This window comes from Thermobia domestica, chromosome 17 (assembly GCF_964235325.1).
Source record: "Thermobia domestica chromosome 17, izTheDome1.hap1.1, whole genome shotgun sequence".
Lineage (NCBI taxonomy): Eukaryota > Metazoa > Arthropoda > Insecta > Zygentoma > Lepismatidae > Thermobia > Thermobia domestica.
This window is the reverse complement of record NC_137470.1, coordinates 149,784,078-149,806,109: the sequence shown is the minus strand read 5'-3', so window position 1 is coordinate 149,806,109 and position 22,032 is coordinate 149,784,078. Positions and strand designations below refer to the sequence as shown.

Sequence of the window (22,032 nt, the reverse complement as noted above, 5' to 3'; positions counted from 1 at the left end):
TTCATTTCTCATCAGTCTTCTTTAGCCTAGCCGGCATAACCGTGGGATGTAAAATTGGAAGCTCTCATTTCACTTTTGTAACCTTATAAATATGGGTAAGTTTTCGGATTTGTGTCGGAAAGGTTGTTTCGGGTGTAACAGATACCTTTTAATTTTTGATTTTGGGAAATCTCACGTAGAGATGATTTCTGGAAAGGGTTGTTAATATGGCGCTAAATAGGATTCGCTCACTCAGCTTAACTTCGTGAGACTTCAGGGTATATATATCTTCGTGGGATGAAATCTTACCTAAAAGTAATAATCCTTGGTTCGATCCCAGCTCGCATCAAGTGAACTTTGTAGTGGACAAATACAGTGTGCGTGTTTTTCTTTTATTTTTTTCCGAGGTTCTTTAGTTTCCTCCCACTTTCTCCATTCCACCATTTCATTCATTTCTCCTCATCACCTCTCAATTAGCCTAGCCGGCATAGCCGCGAGACGTAAAACCAGATGTCATTCAAGGTAATAGAATATTTCTTCTGCAAGTAGTTTTCGAATCTGTTGGTATAACTATACACTGAACTCAACTATTTTCATTTGCAAGTTATTGCTTGCTCTGATTCTGTCGTCTCTAGGTCAGTCTTTAAGTATTAACACTTTAGATCTCGCCACAAATTCTTTTAAAAAGGTTTGTTTGAAAAAGTAGTGATGTTTTAACTGTTATACTTTTTTTTTTTTTTTTTTTTTTCATTCTGACTTGCTACTTCACTTTCAGCTGCACTATAAACATAATCGCAACCTAATCGATGACGACTGTCAAGAAATGCAGGACCATCTTCGCAGAAGACGTATGACCGCTCGAAGAATAAATCAGGCAGCTGCGCTGCAGAGGCATTCGATAGTGTCTGATCCACCTCTCACTCCGATTCTCGCTGGCGAGTTCATGAGCAGAGCAAGGCGACAAGTGCAATCAGGTAAATATTTAATGTTGATTTGAACATTGAGATTTCATTTGTACTTTGGGTTTTTGAAGCTAGGTTCAAGAAAATTTGACTTTATATACTGTTCATCATAGCTTTGCGTACACATTTATTAATAGAACATACACTGACCAAAGCAAAGTCCAGCAATGTATCATCTCCGTCGTGTGTGAAGGCGGTGGGTGATACGTTGTTAAAACTGCTACGGCTCATCCATATCAGCTCAACACACAATTTTATACTGACCCCTTCAGATTTTGATTATCTTTACGTCATATAAAGATACCATAGCAAGATTGAAAAATACCAATTTTCAGCCTTCTAGGTTGATTAGTTTTCGAAATTTTACGGTTCGAAATTTTCAATTTTAGTCCAAAAATTGCATATATCAGTTTTTTTCGTATATCTCGGCTCCTAATTAACGTACCGAACTATGACTTACGTCATTTCAAAGCCATTTTTTAAGCTTTTTTTTTTTTTAAAGATATAAATCAATGGGGATGTACTGAAAAGAATTTTCGGAAATTCGAATTCGAATTTCTCGAAAAGGGGCAATTTTAATTTTTTTTTTTTTTTTTAAATCTTATATGTAGGTTAGGCCTTTATAAAGATAGGGTCAAAATATAATTTTGGGATCGTTATGGGATCGAGAGATACAGACTTCGAGGGAGATTGTGTGAATAAAGAAAAAATGTCTTGTACACAAGTGTTTAATGTATTCAGTACTTTGGCCAATGAATATTCTATTAATAAAATTGACTTATAAGGTTGTAAATGAATATATTACACTATAATACGCATTAATTGCAAATTTGGAGCGAAGCAATTGACCTTTATTGATTGATTATTTATAGAATCTTTTAGTACATCAATTGTTTTCGTGAACGAATACGACGTACAAATAGTTGAATTTGAGATCAGCGAAACTCATATAATGGCATTGAAAAATTGTTCGCAGAACAAAACCAGTTGAGAATGCTCCAAGAGCATTGCCAGAACGAACTTAAAAAGAATGGAGAGGGAGTGGGAAGGATAAGTCATTGTTCCTAGATGCAAAAGTAAATCTTTATCCGCACCTTCTCTTCCTCGCAAAAATTAGCAAAAGATCATCTCTCTATTCTCTAGATATGGCTGCTTAAATATCTAGAAATTCGAACTTTCTTGGCCAATATCTGGGGAACGGTGGCCAGTAGGCCAGTAGACAGTTAATCAGTAGCCTGCTGTTACTATTTGGTACCAAAATGTTCACCATCCTCTTTAAGTATTGATCAACACCAATATAATCTCTACAACTTATGGTTCACGAGCTATTTCTCATTAAATATCTAGAAATCGGCCATTTTGGGCCAATATCACGGGAACGGTAAGTCATAGAGGGATGATATTTGTGTTAATCAATACCTAAGAGGATGGTAAAAATAATTTTGGTATCGATAATAATTGGTGGCCACTGGCCATTGGCGAAACCAGTGGCCAGTTGGACAGTGACCACCGGTTACTATTTTGGTACCAAAGTATTTACCATCCTTTGAGATATTGATCAACAGCAATACGATCTCTCTGACTTACAGTTCCCGAGATATGGGTCCTTAAATCTCTGGAAATCGGCCATTTTTTGACCAGTATCTCGGGAACCAGCGAAAAATTTAATGACTTACTCTGATAGTTTTTGATGCTCTATCAAATGCAGGGTTCAAAATTGAAAACGTCGCAAATAGCAGACACAGAGAATTCAGTAAGGAACTTTTTAAGTTCGTTGATAAAAGGGCTTCTCTCTGTTTCTAATGCTGAAAATTGTATTTTCCATTGTTTACAATGAGAATTTACGTGCCAAATTTTTTTCTAATGTTGAGTCTACGGGTATCCCGTTTTTCGGTTATTATTCCTCAATGGACATATGCTTATTTCGATCTGGACATGCGACTCCTTACGAATCAGCGCACGCTCTCGAATCGCGATGTCAAATGTGGTAAAGAACGGGGTTCAGACGTCTTGGAGTATCTGGATATACGAACGCCTAACTGGAGTAAGGAGGAGCCTTGATCCAATAAGTTCGGCTGACTTAAGCAGATTGTAGCGTTAAATGATGGTTATTTTACTAAAATAATAAAAAAAAAAATGCAAATTTGTATATTAAGCGCATATATATAATATAAAGGCAATCTAGTTATTGCAAAAAAAAAAAAAAAAAAAAAAAAAAAGTAGCAATTTCTTTAATATTGATTTTTATTTTTGATCCCATACAACATATATTTTGACCGTTTCTTCCTACCGTGAAGCTCCAAGCGTTGTTGAAGTGGTACAAGCTTTCGTAGATCCTTTGTGCATGGATCTGGCAAATGAGACTTCAATCAGTCGAGGATTGATTTCTTGAACTTCATTGTCATTGGAACATTACAAAGCCAGCCACTTTGTCAGAAAGGGGAACAAAATAAACAGTCCCGACCTTGTCTGGAGTGACGTTTTTTCTTGTAAGAGGTGATTAAAAAGTCCGATCGGAAATTTTGGATTGTCGCAGCAACACGGGTGAAGTAAGATCTTGGATTAGATTTCCCTACATGAGACGAAATACAGTTGTCACAGCAAATGTGTATTGTTAAACGCCCTTACCTGTAGCGTTGCATCCGAAACCGGCGAAGACTGTTACGGTCCGGAATTATTCTGGTTTTTAACAGCGCCTGCCCATGCTGTTGAAATAATTCAAAATTCCGATGGGAACTTTTTAATCACTCCTTATGCAGTCTCGGCATTGTTTCTAGTGATTTTGTTAGTTTCTTCGTCTGACAGTGGCTAGTTTTGCAACTCTTCAAAGATAGTGAAGTTCCCAAGAAATTAGTCCTAGACTGAGTCCTAGTTCGCACATTTATACACAATGGATCTACGAAAGTTTGCTACTTTAGCAAAAATGCTTGGAGCTCCAAGGTGACTAGGAAGTAATAGTCAGTATGTACTGTATAGAATGAACAATAAAATTCTTTTATTACTTTTGAGCGACAAAAGGGCAGACCAAAATAATTTTTTTAGAATCTGTTCGTCCTGATTTACACTCGCTTGAAGGTCATCCGTTCAACTTCTCTCACAAGGGACCATTCCTATTTGGTGAATTCAATTGCTGAAAATTATAGCAAGCACTGGATTCAGCACCAAAAGAAACAGAAAAAGAGGGTGTTTAGTGGCAGTGTATACAGGGTGGGAGATAAATGAAGGGAAGGTGCGAAGATAGAACGCAGAAAATGTCTAGAAATGCAATGTTAACTTTGAAATGAGTAGAAAGATTGAGGTCAAATGTTGAATATGAGGAATGCATATACAGCTCCACTGAATACGTGTAATGTGAAGTGTTTTAACTGCAAATTGTAAATTTATGTAACTAGTTTTGAGAAGCTGCCAGTAATACGACAGGCACGTTTTGTTGAAGGGGGGTCATTTAATATGTCAGAACCTTGAATGGGACACGTCTTTGTGTAAGGCACTACGCCAGCATTCATCTAGTGGAACTACTTCTCATTCCGTTACACGTTGCAAACATTCTTCTTGATGTTCCAGGATTCGATTCTCTTTCTCTCTGCCTCGTGCCCACAACTTGCTCATGGACGGTTCTACAGGGTCTCTAGTTCCTCACTCACGTTACCTTTACGACAGTATTGCTACATTGCCATAACGTGGAACGCCTCCTGTTACAGAGGTCTCAAACTGTATGAACCGCTATTAATTTCAATGGACAGTGTGCGTCAAGAGCCATGTGTCACATAACCTCTTTCCTATATATTCTTCTTGCGCTAAGTCTCTTAACATGGTGGCTTTTTAGATGTCTCCATGATTCACATTACGCATATTCAGTGGAACTCGAAATGCATTCCTAATTTTCAACATTTGACCTCAATCTCTCTACTCGTTTAAAAATTAATATGGCACTTCTAGACATTTTCTATGTTCTATTTTCGCACTTTGTCCTAATTTATCTCCCACCCCGTATACATTCTGCCGCTAAACACCCTCTTTTTCTGTTTCTTTTAGTGATGAATCCAGTGCTAACAACCATTTTCAGCAATCGAATTCACCAAATCCGAATGTTCCCTTGTCATATTTTAAACTTGATTTCATGTGATTCTCCAGAGGAGTTCTTAGTTTTCTTCTACTCCTAAACAAAGGTAGTTCCTTAGGAGTAAAAATAGATTTTCTCACACACCTAACGATTTTGTTTATATTTCAGAAATCAATTTTCAGAAATATCCCTATTATGTGATATGTCACTTCTCTCGGAGAAATAGAGAAGGGATAGTTTATTCTTTGGAGGATGGGGTCCGAACTACTTTCTTAAAATATTCAAGCGATTTTTTGAAATTTTACAAATAAATATTTCATTAATAATTCGATATTCACAAGGGTTATTTTACTCTTAGAAATGAGTTTTCGAGACTACTTTCTCATAAAAATAAATAAAATTAAAAATTTAAAAAATCTAATTTTCTAATTTTGTTCATATTTCATAAATATTTCATTATTATTGTCATAATGTTTCATAAATCACTTCTAGGAGAATATCCGCAAGGGATAGTTTACTCTTGGGATGAATTTTATAGCAATTTTGTGAAGTACCACTCATGCGATTTTATTACTTTCGAGTGACGAGAGACGAAGTATGTGGTCATAGTGCGAGGGGAAATAATCAAATTCGAGATTTGAACGGATTTAAGTTTCCATTCAACATAGCTCAACCAAATATTATATTTGAAGTTTTCACGTGATTCTCCAGGAAGATTTTTTTCGAATTTTCCCACTACTAAAAATAAGGATAGTTTAGTTAAGGGTAAAAATAAGAATTTTTTTCAAAAAACTGCCCTAATGATTTTGCTTGTATTTCGTAAATAAATTTTTCAATAGCAGCCCCATACTGTTGTCACTTCTCCGGGAAAAATCTGGTAGTAGTAGTCTGCCTCAGTTTGTCTATTTTCTTGAAAACGACTCGGCTGACTTTATTTCATAAATGTTCCATTAATAACTTGACAATATGGCATGTCATTTGTTCTGAAAAAGATGTTTTTAGATGTTTTTTTTTGGGGGGGGACAATTTTTTTCAAACAAGTTTGCGTAAATTACTACGTCCAAATTAATTCACAAGGGGTAGTTTACTCTTGTCGTGAGTTTCTTTTCAGACTACTCTGTTAAAACTACTCGGGCGATTTAGTTCATATTTCATTAATGTTCCTATAATGTTGCATAAATAACTTTCTTGAGAAAATCCACGAGATCATTTGCTCTTGGATGTTATTTGACAGTTTCGTGAAATAAGACTTCCGCAGTTTTGCGTCCTTTCGCACAGGGAGGTTATGAAGGACGAGGTCTACTGTTAACGTGGGCTCCGAAGTGCAGTTGGCCGGCGCATAGACCATCGTACAAGATAAAACCCGTACAGGATGGGTCGTTCCCCACCATACTACCTCGCCTCCAAGCTGGATTACAAGGACACGCCACTGGCCCCGGCGTTTTTAAACATCTGTAGCACTTGTTTAGCTCTGGAGTGAATGTTTATGAAGTAATTAGATAAACTCTGCAGTGTTGTAAAGATGTAATCCAAAGCCATTAAATTTAGTAGGCAGAAGTTGTTTCTATGATACTTTGAGTGCTTGAATCGATCTCTGGAGTTCAGGGCGCGGTCTGTACAACCAGACTACTGAGACCGAATCACTGAATTTTGTCAAGGTACGCAATATGTTGGAATACTTTCAACACAAGCCCTATTCTTTACTTTTTATAATTAGTTTCTTGCGGAAATTCATTGATTGAAACTGAGAATTAACCGTATTGATTACTTTTTTTAATCCTGCGAACCAAAAGGCTTAGTCATTTAAATGAGAAGAAACAAAGTTCAATGACCACACACTTCACTTGAACTTCTGTAATGTTATTATTCATTCAAGGTTCTTTATCAATCTAAAATAAATTTTGTTTATTTGAATGTTTTTGAGTAGAATGTCTTTTAAGATAGGTAGATAGGACAAGTAATACTTAATTAATAGTATCGTAATATTAGTGGTAACTTTGTAACTTAACACTGTTAACTTTGTATTTAATTCACTTCCTGTGATAGGATAACACCCTTCCTGTGTTTTTAGTGTTAGCTGCAATTAAAAAAAGAAAAAAAAAAACCTGCGCGTCTGTTAAAACTGTTGTTAGCTTTCATTGTTAAAGCTTCAGATCCTGTACATATCTGCTTGCACGTAGATCTGTCATTATTTGGCTGTTTAATGTATTGATAATGTGCAGTTATCGAGGCTAGATAGATCCAAGAGATTCTGCTTCAATACACATGCTTTAAAGAGAAGTAAAAATTATTAATGGCGAAGATTACTATTAATGGTATTAGTGCTATTAATGGTAATGGCGAATGGAATTATTCGGTAATAAGTACCGGAATGTGGTTTCACCACTTAATCAGCGAAAAACACAGAAGACACACAAAAAATTTCCATGGCGTAACTACGGGGACCCAAAGGGTTAAAGTAATTTGTTTTGTACATAAAAGTTCTTTACTTTCAATATTTAACTTCCTATCTTTATTCGAATCATTTCAAGGGGCCGCGGTGAATCAGTGGTAGAGTTCACCTCTGGTGCGTGGGGCCCCTGGTTCGATCCCAGCTCACGCCAAGTGGACTTTGTGGTGTACAAACACCGTGTATGTGGGTTTTCTCGGGTTCTCGCGTTTCCTCCAACTTTATTAATTCCACTGTTTCATTAAATTTCTCATCAGTCTCCTTTAGCCTAGCTGGCATAATCATGGGACGTAAAACTTAATTTCATTTTGAATCATTCTAGTGGACAAAGTGTCCGTGGGTTTTCCCAGGTACTCCCGTTTCCTCACATTTTCATTCCAATTTTTTCATCATTCACTTGCCTTAATCATAGTCTTCCTTAGCCTAAAGGACGTAAATGAGACGTTAAAATGAGATTTCATTTTTTTCGGATCATTTCAGTCTATAATCTTGATTCACTAAATGGGGTGACATTTCTTATTTATATACTTTCCTGTCCTTTTTAAAGCGACTTTCAATTAAGTTTCCTTTCGTTGAAACCAAACTTAGTAGTAATTTGTTACAAAATGACTTCAAATAAAAGTCTGATTACTAGCTCTGATTACTAGCAATAGTATGATTAATATATGTTATGCCTTTCTTAATAATGAATCCTCTAACCAGTTGCAGAGTTACGACGAAAGTATTTGAGCTATAATTAAGATTTTGATCGTAAAAGTTTGTCATGAGTATGAATAAAATGTTCACAATTTACCAACATACTAACAACTGAAGGAATTTGTGTTAATAAAATCTAGTCTTGGCATAAAATTGCCTAAGTGAGGTGACTAGCGTGGCCAGAACAGGTGATTGAAGGGAGAGAAGGCAGGATAACATGTTTACTTCTGTCAAAATGGAAACAAACATGAAGTATTGTATTCTGTTAGGCTTGATTTCGTAGGTTTTCTCGGGATACTAGTTTCCTTCCACATTCTCATTCCACCAATTCTTCCATCATTCACTTGCCTTAATCAGTCTCCCTTAGCCTAAAGGACATAATTGTGGGACGTTAAACTGAAATATTTCATCTTAATTTCTTAGGGTTGGTAGGGGGAGATGATTTGAATTTTGATCTTCACATGGTTGCGCCAGTGAGGAGCGACCGGTTAACTTTGTCTCCATGATACAGAACAGTGAAAAGTAAGCTGAAACTAGTTAGCATGACCATTTCGTTATATTTCCCAATAGAAGTGGCAAAATTTAATCTGAAATGCTGAAAGATATAATAAGATGAGGTAGACCATAGTAGAGTATACTTTTCAGAACATTTCCGGAGACTGACTCCAGAAGTGTCCAAAACTAATACTCTGCTTCGTAGCAAAACTAATACATTGTTGGTTTAAAGGGACAAGTTTTGTCGATAGATGGCAGTACAATCTTCGTATCTCTTCCATGTATTTTTTACCCTTCACGAAAATTCACGATTTCTGTTACAAATTTCAACCTGCAGACTTCAAACTTTTAGAAAAGTAACTTCATAACCTATTAAAGGGAACAATCCGTGCCGATTTTTTTAGAAATTTCTTCATTGTTGAAATGTCTTGATTCTTGAAATGGATATCCAAACCTTTAACAATGGAACTGTTTCAACAATGAAGAAAAATCTAATTAAAAAACCAGCACGGATTGTTCCCTTTAATAGGTTATGAAGTTCCTTCTCTAAAAATTTGAAATCTCTACGTTGAAATTTGTAAAAGAAATTGTAAATTTTCGTGAAAGGTAAATAATACATGGGAGAAATACGAAGACTGTAGTGACATCTATCGGCAAAACTTGTCCCTTTACACTAACCTTAAGTTGTATATTCAGTTTTGTCTAAAAACCTATTATTTCTCGTTGAACCCTATTTCCTTATCTATAGATTGAATTAACGTGAATTTTGTTTGGCCAGTTTTTCTTGAATCATTCGTACCACACTACATGAACGCTTGTTAAGTTTAATCTTCACGGAAACAAGAAGTATAATGGTTTATGAAGCGCCTCATACTAAAATTGCTGATAGTTCGAAAAAAGTCTAAACTGACAGAATATAAAATTTGTGGAGTTCTTGGTGACTTGCTGCAGTGTTTCATAGGCATCTTACATGGATGTAACGTTTAATGTTTGAAGTTCATATGATATACTGGCCTTTATCATCACTTCCACTTTTCATGATTATCATAGACAGGAGGAGATAGATCTTTACCCACCTTTTCCTCATTCTTGCTAGGCACATGATCGAATTCTGAGCAAGTCTCCTCTATCTCGTTTGGAAATGGTTTAAGTAGTAATAAAATTTGAATCAGTAAATCAATCACTGCTTTTACTGTTACATTCTTGTCCACAACATTCACAAAAGCTTTTTCCTTAAATGTCATTGTAATGAGAATTTCATGAGCTTTCAATTGATATTCCTTATGTCCACACTTAACAACCAAACAGAAATTGCAACTTAACAAAACCACAAGACTGCTACTCACAGAGCAAAGTCCCATATATACTATTGTATAGTAATTTTAGTAGCCATGTGTACGTTCTCAGAAATATATCCCTTTGCACGAGAAAATAACTTTGATATTGCATGACTCGTACCACTGTCCTCGTCCTGTGGAAGCACTCGCAACCCCTGGTGAACGTCTCAAGCACACTGAGGATCTGTGTTGTCAACTGTTCTACTCTCTGATCTTCTTTTGTCTCTAGCGTCACAGAGAGTGTTACGACATTCAGGTCGTTCCTCAACTCGTGCAAATACTCTATCTGATATTAGCAGGCCCCCGCATTCAAGGAGACCGCCAACTAAAAGAAGAGCAAGTACAAGTGATTACGTCCAGTTTTTGTTTTTCCAAACGTTACTGCAAATCCGCCACGACAGGAAGCACGCGGAAAATGTTCTTGATGAGTGGACAGGTAAGAATGAAATCGTGAAAGTTTGAGGGAAGTATGTAAAGCATGTGTTTTCGATATGCTTTATTATATGCAACGAGAACTTTTTTTTTTTTTTTTTTTTTTTTTTTTTTTTTTTTTTTTTTTTAAGAAAAAAAACTTTTGACTGGATTTTGTTTTTAAAGAAATCATAATCCAAGACAGTTCGTTACTAGATAACTTGCCATCAAATTGAATGTCATACCGTGTGTAGTATCTGATTGTACAGTCCGCAGCAAAAAACCTGCAACATGAGCATGTAACTTTATTGTGAAACGACGAAGTCTTTTGCTCCAAAATAAATGTAATGGGGGAGGACGCCGAGGTTTCTCCTGGCGTGATTCATGCCGCTTAGACGTTATGTTGATTCCCTGGGCTGTTAGGCCTAGTTTCACAATAAACTTACATGCTCATGTTGCAGGCTTTTTGGTGCGGACTGTACCAAAAATAAGCGATTGGATGTATTCTGTCGTCGTTCAAACTACTAAGACTAATTATTTTCGTTCCTCACTACGTTGAGAGATTTTTATTCCGACTAGAAGTATAGACTTCATTATGTGATAAATTTGATACATATAGGTTTCAATTTAACATTACAAAATAGAGTAAGTTGCATTGTTTAAATGAAAGGACACAGATAAAACATTTGTAAGTTTTCTAAAATTGGTTCGTACTTTTAATCATTTTGTACAAATTTTCTGTTTGTGTTACAATTTAAGTCCGAAATTATTTTGAAAATAGCTAGCCGAAATGTGAAATAGCATTAACTGAATATGTTTACTTATTCGTATCAAGGATAGGGTATGCAACCTATATATATTTTTTCAATGGTCTAGTATAACACCTAATACAAAGGATGGAACAATGTCTGTGTAATTGGATACTTTCTGCAACTGTGATCGTTGTATTGAAACAAACTATACATGTTTTACTAAATTGTGGCTATAACTGTAAGTAGAAAGTTTAAAACAGAATTGGGGGAATATTATTTGAACATGGCTATACATTCATAGTCTTTCGTTCTGAAAATAATGGAAACTTGAAAAAGAACGTTCTAGTAGTCATTTCAAACTAGGAAATTATATACACAGCGTGTTTATAAATGAATTGTGTAATTTTAAAAGTTAATAATAAATCTATTACCTTTTTTTATATGGGCAAGCCTTACAGCACAAGCAGCGGCAATTTTACAAGTTTCTGATGCATTACTCACAATCCTTCAATACGTGTACGCTTGATCACATGACACACATCAAATTTTTCCCGTACTCTTTTGTTGATCGTCCGCCGTAATGGTCTGCAGTGCATGAGCTATCTGATCGCAAACTTCAAGGGGCACAATCATTGGCGGTATACATAAACTCTTTAGCAACCCCCCCCCCCCAAAAAAAAATGGTGTTAAATCCGGCGAACGGGTGGCCAAGGGAGAAGGTTGTTGTCACCTGTTGCAGCACGTCTTACGTTTGCATCCGACACACGAGGTTGACCAGAACTCTTGCCTTTACACAAGCATCCAGTTTCCACGAACTGTCGGTACCACTTACGTTATTCATGTATGGTGGGTCTTTCCTAAACCGTGCAGGAAACTCACGCTGCACTGTAACCACAGATCTGGACACTTCAAAACGGGGCGCGCGCACACACTTTTCCTGTTGCGACGCCATATCGGAAACTGACGCTGCGGCTACGCAGTAAGCATGACAAGCAAACATCAGGTAGCGTATAAGAAACTTGGACAGTTGCCACTGATTGCGTGTAGGTTTTAGCCATGTGCGGTAGTAAATAGATGCATTAATTTTTAAAAAACCGCACCATTAATTTAAACACGCTTTATATATAAACCGTAGCGTAATCTATGGTTTTGCAGGTCATGACTGTGTACACTCATGTCCAAAATGATTGTCACATATCTATAACTGTCTTGTAAGAATATAATTTGATAATGATTTTGCAGGATACTTTTAATACTGATACTATGTATATAATCGGGAAATGTATATTTGTGGTAAATTTCATAGGAAAAGAATTATAAACACGAAAATTAGATTGAGTAAAACAAAATGTTGCTAAATGAACAAGAGAGTTTTATTTTCGTTTTATTGTTCTTATTTACTGCTCTTTTGACATGAAATTCACCACATACTTGTCTTTGCCGATTATACACATGCTAACATTATAAGAAATACTGGGCGAATTCGTTATCAAATTATATTCCTACAACAACAAATTTATAGACATGCGACAATAATTTTGGAGATGAGTGTACATAGTGTCATTTCCTCTGTTCTATTCCTTCGATTGTAGAAAAAGCATGATGCTATGTTCTTTTTTTTATATATATATATATATATATATATATATATATATATATATATATATATAAAATAAAATATTAGGTACAGGTATATGAAGATCAGTCCAGTTTTTCACATATTTTCCTAATGTTGTGTGTACCTTGTATTTTGATATTGACATTTTGAAAATTGTACAACTTAATCCGATTCCTTTTCAGGTGGAGGACTAACGTTTAAGCCAGTGAAACCTTATAGTAACGGTACAAGTGCGTCTTTCCTTCTTACTTTCATTGGAATGCTATTTTCTTTTTCCACCTGCATTAAAGTCCGATACACTTTATAATTTGATTTCGCTTGTTTTCAGTACACGATATTACTGTATTAATTTTCTTGTCTTCAGCAGTTTTGAGTTTTAAAAAAATGCAGCATTCTACTTTTGTTTTCCTTTTGTGCTCTTTGATCTTATTAATACGAGTAATATTTGCACTAATTAGTGGATTTTTCTAGATATTAGTTTTATTATAGCAGTAAGTAAAAAGGTATGTAGTTGTTTAACGACTCCAGTGGTTGCATTTCTTGCCTGCTCGCGATCTCGCAGTTTGGGATTTAAAATAGGTAACACACCCCAACTGATATGAACTTAAAAACTACAGGACACATCCAAATGATGGACCTGATTTCAGAAATGTATTGTGAAACTAAAAAACATATGTTACTGTGAGACATGCGTTTCGAAAGGCTAACTCTTAAAGTTTAGTTTCCACGCAGTGTTTCCACTTTTTTACCGCTAAGTCAGCAGCGAACAGTTAAGCAAAATGGCGTTGGCTGGGCAATAGATTTAATTGACAGGACAGAGATAGGTTATCGGCTTGATGTGTGTCGTGTTACGCGATATGCTCCCATAGAACACTTGTGATATGTGTTTGAAGAAAACTTGGACAGTTCACCTTTCTTAGCACATGTCTATTCATAATAACATATGTGTATTAGATTTCAGAGAATAAATTACTGAAATCTGGTCCATCGTTTTGACTTTTCCTGTGTAAGAAAAAAGAAATGGTTAGATGTTTCAAAAGTTCGTGGCCATATGTTATCTTCGTTATGAGTAAAGTTAAATATAAATGGAAAGAGGAAAGTTGTTTGGAATAAATGGTTTTAAATTTAAAATGGTGGACTTTTTCCTATCCTACCAACCATTTGAACTCGACACTGGTAAAGTAATGTTAAAAGAGAAAGTAAAGTTTCCAGTTGACCAAGCTGCTCCAACGCCACGTAAGGCTACGCAGAAATGACAAGGGGGAACCTTCCCCCCTAAGGTGCGCATTGTTGTGTAAAGGGGAACCTAGAGCACCTAAAGTCAGATTCTTAATGTGGTATTGTTGGTGTGGTGAGGGCCCAAGGAACAACCTGTCGAACTGACAACGTTGGTTTTTCATTTAACATCGCGCGCTTTACCAGTGTCTAATACAAACTGCTGGTGCGATTGGGATAATTTCACTGACACCGGGAAAATTATGGAATGGAAATCAGTATTGAAAAATTGAGTCATGAGAATATCCTGAGGAAACGCGCCCTTATGGGTCAGAGTAGAATAAAGAGAACTTGAAAAGGTCGATTATTTCAAGTATCTGAGATGTATTTGGACGAGAGAGACTTACTGCACCCGAGACATCAAGTCAAGAATTGCCATAGTTAAAGCAATCAACAAGAAAAGATCACTCTTAACTAGCAGGCTTAATATTGGACTTAAGAAGTTGGTCAAGTGCTATATCTGGAGCATTGGATTGTATGATTCAGAGACTTGGACATTACGGAAGTTACAGAGGAAATATTTGGAGAGCTTCGAAATGTGGTGTTGGAGGAAGATGAAGATAAAATGGACAGAGGGCGCAATGAACGAAGAGGTTTTAAGACATATAGGAGAGAAGAGGACACTTCGAGCCAGCATCCTTTGTAGGAAGGCCAATTGGATTGGACACATCTTGCAAAGAAATTGTCTTCATACCGCCATAGAAGGAAAGATGGAAGAAAAGCTAGGACTAGGAAGAAGTACACACTTGATTGATGATTTGAAAATAGAAGAAAACATTGGGAATTAAGAGAAAGCTGAAAATCGGGGAACATGGAAGAAATATTTTCAGACCCCCCCCCCCCAAAAAAAAAAATCTATATATATAAAAGAGAACGTACAAAATCCTTTGTCCGCTCATCACGCTAATACGGCTGAACCAATTTCTTTCATTTTTGGGGGGTTATTAGGATTTGGACCCTAGATGGTTTTTATCATATCACTTTAATTTTTAATTACCAGTGTCTTGAGATAATTGACCATTCAAGTGTCCATAACGTACAAATCCTTTGTTATTAGTTCATCATAGGTAAAAATAAACGTATTTATATGCAACCCGCATGACCGTGTCACTCGGCGGGTTAACATAAATGACAGGCGATATACAGCGGAAAATAGCTTGAATCTTCTGTTTAAAATTTTTTAATTGATTTGCTTATTTTTACAGACACTTTTACAATATGCCAGCACCGGGATGACCGCAGCGAAGCGGGGCGGGTTAACATAAATGACAGGCGATATAATGTTAAGATTTACTGCAATCTTCTATGGTTTTTATCATATCACTTGAAAGCGAAAAAGTAAAAATTATCTAAGTAACAAAGTTTATTGCGTTCCGGGGTGACCGCAGCGAAGCGGGGTGAACGCTGCTAGTTAAATAATAAAAATAAAAAGGCCTACTTAGTCTGAGAACCTGCCAAAAGGCAGAATACTTCACCCTTTCGTGCATGAATTATGTTCTCATTGACATATGATATTGATTTTTTTTTTTACTTAGTGTTTTTGATATATTATGGCATGTAAAACCGAAAATTTTGAAATTTGATATTTTCTTAGCAGAATTTAATCATTATCTGTCCACTTGATTGGACCTCATGCATTTCGGGTAAGATAATAATTTCTGAATTGTGGCACATAAAGTTTGCAGAATTACACTAAAAATAAATGGAATAAACGTTATATTGTAAAAAAAAAAAAAAAAAAAAAAAAAAAAAAAAAACTTGCCAATCTCATTTTGGTACAAATCATAAGACATAAAATTCAACATATTCATGAAAATCGTACAAGTAACCACTTCTCCATGCCCTTACCCAAATTTTCAGCACCAAGCTTTCGGCTTCGTGGGTGTATATTGTTTTATAATAAGTCTAGTCTTGAAGACCATGATTTGCCCTTCAATATATTTATACTCTTCATAATGCATAGCAAATTCGAATCTCTCCTTCAGTTTATTCAGTACATACCGTAATTTATCTCCATATAAGGTCAAACCGGTATACTGACTTCAGCTACAACTTTACAACGTAAAACTTCATCTAAAGACCAATTATATCGTCTTCTTGGGTAACAGATAAGTCATTTAAAAGATTTATTTCAAGAAACACTTTGATTTCACATGAGTCAATCCAAAATGTTCCTTGCCATTTTGATTTGCACACAGATTGGTCTGAAACAGTCATTTACAAGGTTATCTGTAAATAACTGCGAAAACAAATCAGTTTTCATTTCCTGTAATATTTAAATTATTATTTCCAAGAAATGGAGAAAAATTTTGAGAAAATTTAGTGCCATATACTGACCACCTCACTTTTGCTTGTTGCCGCCTTTTGGTTGCTTCTAGTCCAAGAACGATCTTCAATTTCTTTTTCTTCATTCGCTGATGCTGGTTCACTTGTCATCCTCAACATGCAAAGTAACATATGATCATGGCAGTTTGTGTACAGGGCTACAGGTTCCTGAATTCAGTTTGATTTTAGGAAAGATTGGGAGGTGTTCTGCACATACCAATTTTGTTTGTCATAACGTGTTGGAGTAAAGTGTGGCGACATCAACTGAAAATCGAACATAGATTTCACACATATATTAGTCAGAAGTATTGATGAGGCTCATTGGTTTCCACAGAGACTCCAATTATATTTTTGTAGGTGGCAAGCAACAGATTTTGCAAAACCAATCATATCTTCAATTGATGCATGAAGTCCATTACAGTGGACAGATTGAAGATGAATGTGCTTCAGATGCATGCTGTCCACTGCATGGGACGTCTGTTTGGATGATTTCTGTAGATATAAGAACAAAACCTGATATCATGATGAAAGCTTGTTTCAGACATTGTAACAAAGAATAAAAAAAAAATCACTTGTTTTCCAAGCCCTCCATAGAAGATATCAGCAGATATTCCAGAAGTCGCTACTCCTTTTTCTTGCCTGTTTCAAGCATGCACTGATGACTTCTCATCCCTGCTTTCAGTTTCAAGATAGGTGGCAGAAAAAAATCAGATCGTCATGTCACCTAGATAACTTCTGTTGAAAAAGAATGCACTTGGGTTGCGGGTGGAGAGTTCTGACAGAACACAGTCGTAACCAATCAGCAGTGTCCACTCCAGTGGACGTTATGCACGAAAGGTTTAATAATACTCATAGCGAAGTTGGGCTATGGCCCCGGACTTTACATACACTCAGTATATAGTCTACATCTCTATCTTGAAATGTACGTTTGACGAGTTACTATATTCTAAGAAATGTTACAAGAATATACCTAACTGCTGCATCTCTTTGCAAAGGAACAAATTCTAAGGTTCCATTTGAATAGAACTACAGAAGGGAATACTTCTAATTCGTTCTGATTAAACACACAGTTGTAATTACTATAATAATAATTCCAGAATTCCACACACCTTAGATACTGAAACCTTTTATGCAAAATTGAAAAATAACAGAGTTTAACATCAGTTTGCTGAAATTAGAAGTTTGGAAATTATTCGAAGATAATCTCGTAGTTTTTTCCATAATTTATTATGTACACAATTTCTATTCTTCTGATGCACGCTTTTATTTATTTATTTTTTTTTTATTCTTCTGTAGTGCACTTGCATACTCAAGTTTTTTTAGAAGCAAAATGTCCATCTTCAATAACAAGATATATTATAGCTCTTTTTAAATTTGAGTTACTTCAGCATAAACATTAAAGTGTTCTTTAATTTTTTTAAAATTGTAGCTTAATATTTTAAAACCTGAAGTTGTCTAATATACGCAAATATATTGCATCGAAAGCTTGAGATTCTGATTTACTAAAAAGCCACTTTCGATTTTCTAATTTATAGACAAAAAAGAAATAGTTTTGTTAAAAAAAAAAAAAAAAAAAAAAAAAAAAAAAAACTTGTAGTAATTAAAAAAAAAAACTACCCATCTCTATAAAAAGTCTTATATTCTTACCTCTAAATGGAAGTAAATGAAACATACGAATCTCTTTAGACAATTGGTATATTTATTTCAAGCCAGTGTATTGGAGTGTCCAACTTACTGTTGCAAAACAGTATGAATCTCAACTTTAAAGAGGTGGTTGGACATTTTTCAAAATTAATGATTACAGGTATATTTCAGAAATACCGAAAACCAAGATTACAACGGGATTTAAAGTATAAAGTGAGTTCTATGCTTATTCATAAAAAGCAGATATTAACTGTCTTCGTACAGAGCCTTTTTTTTTTCTTTCTTCAAAATCTTAAGCCATGAGAGAACCATCACATGAGGTGATGAAACTATTTATAGAATAACACAAAGCTGGTCATTCGACATTGCCTATCTCCCCCTCCCCCCCCACTGATACACACAGACGTTTATTATTGAATTGCAAGCGTGAAAACATGTAATCAAAACGCCAGCCAAGTGTGAACTACATGCACGTGATGTAATTTATCCAGACAGCTTGCTGAGTCTCTTGAAATTCCACATCAAATCGTTGAGAAATAAGCTATGCCTTACACGAACCACATGATTCACGCGTTCAGCAAGGTCTTCTGCCGCCACAGATTACGTGTACATCGTAAATCCTTTACTTTCTAAAGAACTCGTACACAGCCATCACTCATATAGTCCCCACTCTAATCCTTACTCATTTGACCATTAATTGTGGCTGTATTATGACCTCCTGGTGAAATCTAATTACATGACGTAGTTCACACTTGGCGGGCGCTTTGATTGCACTCGATATATTTTCGTGCTTGTTAATTCAGGGATTCAATGACAGAATCTATCGATCGGCGAGTGTGGGTGGGAAGGGACAACGTCCAATTAACTTTCTCAGGTTCGTTATCGCATGTTCTTCTCTTCCAGTGGCTTAATTGGTTGGAAAAAAAAACTTAAAAAAAAGAAAAAAAAACTAGCGAATAATTCCCTCTTTTTGATGCGAAATTGAATTAAGCTTTATCTACGATCTAGCTTAGAAATTTGCGCTAATCATAAGTATTCAACCGTTGGGCCTAGACTATTTTATTCAAAGTTGGAAGGCTTCCGTGCATTGTTGTTTCCAGCTGAATCAATTTTCCTTAACGTAAGAATTATCATATTCACAACACATTCTTCTTTCATCTTACACAGTATCTTCTGTTGCATTCCTAATAACTGTTTCTTCACGAAAGTTGCTGTAACTAGTTTCTTGTATTTTAAGTTTTCAAAAGTCTTGTGTTATCTTTAGTTTTAATAGTTTCTCGCAATGTTTTCATATTTCCAAGAGCACTCACCCGACGTTTTGCTTTTAGTTTCGTACAGTTTCTTCTCTCTCCACTATTGATCAGTTATCTCTGCTTTTGATAGTTACTTGTATAATTGATCAATATTGAAAATAAAAGTACGAGGTTACCGCAAAAGTCGTAGAATTTTTTTTTTCCTCCCATAATGGAAACTTAACTTTCCATTTGCATATTCAGTGTTTCTTGCTAAGATATACATAAATGTTAGTGTGCATGAACATAGATATCCCCATCAGATATAGCACGAGAAAAATGAGCACAACGAATTGTTCATTTCATACCCGTTTTACCTTAAAATTATAACATTACAAACCATACTTTCAGCTTTGAAATTCGAAATCGCAAGGTGATACGTCTGGCGAATATGGTCTGGGCTTTACGCATAATTGTAATTATACTTGTGAAGGTTTGTAATGTAATTTGGGATAAAACACATGAAACGATTCATTGTATTAGGGTGTCAATGAAATTTCGTGACTTTTCTTTACCAAACCATAAAGTTTCGTAACATTCTCAAGAGCGAATTAGGCCGAATTTTCATGCATGCGATAGAAGAGTGCTTTGCTTGCAATTTGGTAAGTCATAAAGCCAACCGTAGACATTTTTGGTGGTGAATTTTGACGTTTTATGGAACAAAATTTTCCAATCTACTTATATTTGTCCAGATGAAAAAAAAAATCGTGATCCAAAAGTTAGATTTCGTTACTTTTTTTCCTTTTTCCTTTCATGACAATTCTGAATTCGTGACTTTTTGGACTTTCGTGATCGATAGACATCCTTCTTATATTCATTTTTCTTGTGCTTTATCCTGACGGGGATACAAATATTCATTCAACGTTGACATATGTCCTAACCTTCCATTTTCATATTCCAGATTTTCTTGCTTCGTTGCTATTTCGTAAAATGTAGCTGCCATAACTTTTGCGGTGACCCTCGTGTTTACTTTTGCTAGTTTCTATTTTTTTTTTTTTTTTTAAAAAAAGTTCTTTTATTTTCAATTTTAATCGGTTCTCTACTTTTGCGTGTTTCTTGTACAGGATATCCAGAATGGGATTGATGGTTTTTAAAAGTGTGTATAGTTTTAATATGGTCAGAGATAAAAAAAAAAAAAAAAAAAAAAATCATATTGAAGGAAAACAGTTTTCAGCAAATTTTCATACTTGGACAACTACCGGTGACGGCGCTAGTATCGCCGATAAACAGAAATGGCGTCAGCAGTTGAAAGGGCTCAATGCGTGCGGTAGTTTGCAGAAAGAAAAAGTGATGTTTAAGTTCTTCCTGTTGGTGGTATGTGAAACACCTTGTGTATTCTGGTGAAAAGGTGCGTAATCTTGAAGAAGTGAAGAACCGTATTAGGAATGAGATTGCTTCAGTAACACCTCAGATGTTACAATATCTAGGCTGAACTCACTCTCCACGTATTCTGTAAGAGTTACAAATGGACCTCACGTGGAGTTACACTGAGTTAGAATGACTTGTAAGTAAGACACCACAAACTTTTTGAGTTCTTCTTTAAAATGAGTTTTTTCTTCTGTATCTCTGACCATATTAAAACTATACACTCTTAAACAGTCCCATTCCGGACACCCTGTATTTTCTATATTTTAATGTCTATCAATTTGGATAAATTATCTGAAATTTGAATAGTAATGTCTTACTGCTGTTCCGTTATATGAAGCTAATTACTTAAGTATTTCACTGTCTTGAAAAAGTTTGAATGGAAGGGGTTGGAAGTAATTAATATTTGCTATCCATTCCTGAACCTCCTTTATTAATCTAATGTCTAAACTAAAGTACACGTACATATCCAATAATTTCATATGTTTAAAATGTATAGCTGTTGTGTTTAATTGAATGTAGCAGGAGCTCTGTACGTTTATTTCTTAATGCGTTATTTTTCTTTTCAGAGCTGGCAAGTGTGTTTCCGGAAGACTGGGAAGGAACGGACGTTCTGTTAGCACGACATGAATATCGTCAGACTGTTGCACGGCAGCGATCGATATCTAACGCCGATTCACTATCGGGTACCGCATCTCCTGCTCCATCCCTTCGTCCACGGTCGGAGCAGCACGATGGAAGGTACACACCCACGCCTTCAGGAGAGAAAAGCGCAGACGAAATGACTACATTCCATCCGAATATCCCGCACTGAAAATGGTCCAACAACGAGAATGTTTCCTAATAAAACTATGAATAGTGTTCGAATGTTTCTTGAATTAGAAACGCCTAATTATTTAAAATTAGGCCGAGAACTATTTGTGCGAATGTGAGATATCGTTTTCCTGAACGTCAGTGTTGTAGATTACCTACAAATGACAGTGCATATGTGAAATAGATAGATTTATATTCGAAATTGTACATTGTATATACATATATATATTTCTAAAATTTAATATTTTTTACATGGAAATAATGCTTTAAATTACGTACTTGTTTGTAGTGATAAAATGTTTCGAAACGTTCGATTTATTTAATGAAAAGTTAAAATTTAAAGTTTGTTTCATTTATATAGTAATTCCTTTCTGCAAATTTTCTAACGTCGTCTTTAAGTGGCTGAAGTTTTTGTTTTCAGTGAAGAACCTAAGCTAGGAAACTAGACCCAACAATGGATGAAGTGACAGACGAGTATATTCCCTTCTGTTCTCCTTAACCCAATGATCGCCAAACCGTGGATCGCGAGCTGTTAGTAGCTCACGGAGACATTTTC

The 22,032-nt window shown here is 35.6% G+C and overlaps 1 protein-coding gene across 6 annotated transcripts in view; it reads left to right on the top strand.

The window, feature by feature from the left end:
• The window catches only part of LOC145674406 (putative Na(+)/H(+) antiporter nhx-9), a 310,549-nt gene extending 288,731 nt beyond the window's left edge, over nucleotides 1-21,818 (top strand). For all 6 annotated transcript variants that reach the window (XM_081744429.1, XM_081744424.1, XM_081744426.1 and 3 more), the window contains 2 exons: nucleotides 755-953; nucleotides 21,233-21,818. In XM_081744429.1, the coding sequence (XP_081600555.1) occupies nucleotides 755-953; nucleotides 21,233-21,477 (444 nt within the window). In that variant the 3' untranslated portion in view covers nucleotides 21,478-21,818. The remainder of the gene's footprint in view (nucleotides 1-754; nucleotides 954-21,232) is intronic.
• Nucleotides 21,819-22,032: the final 214 nt, after the last annotated feature.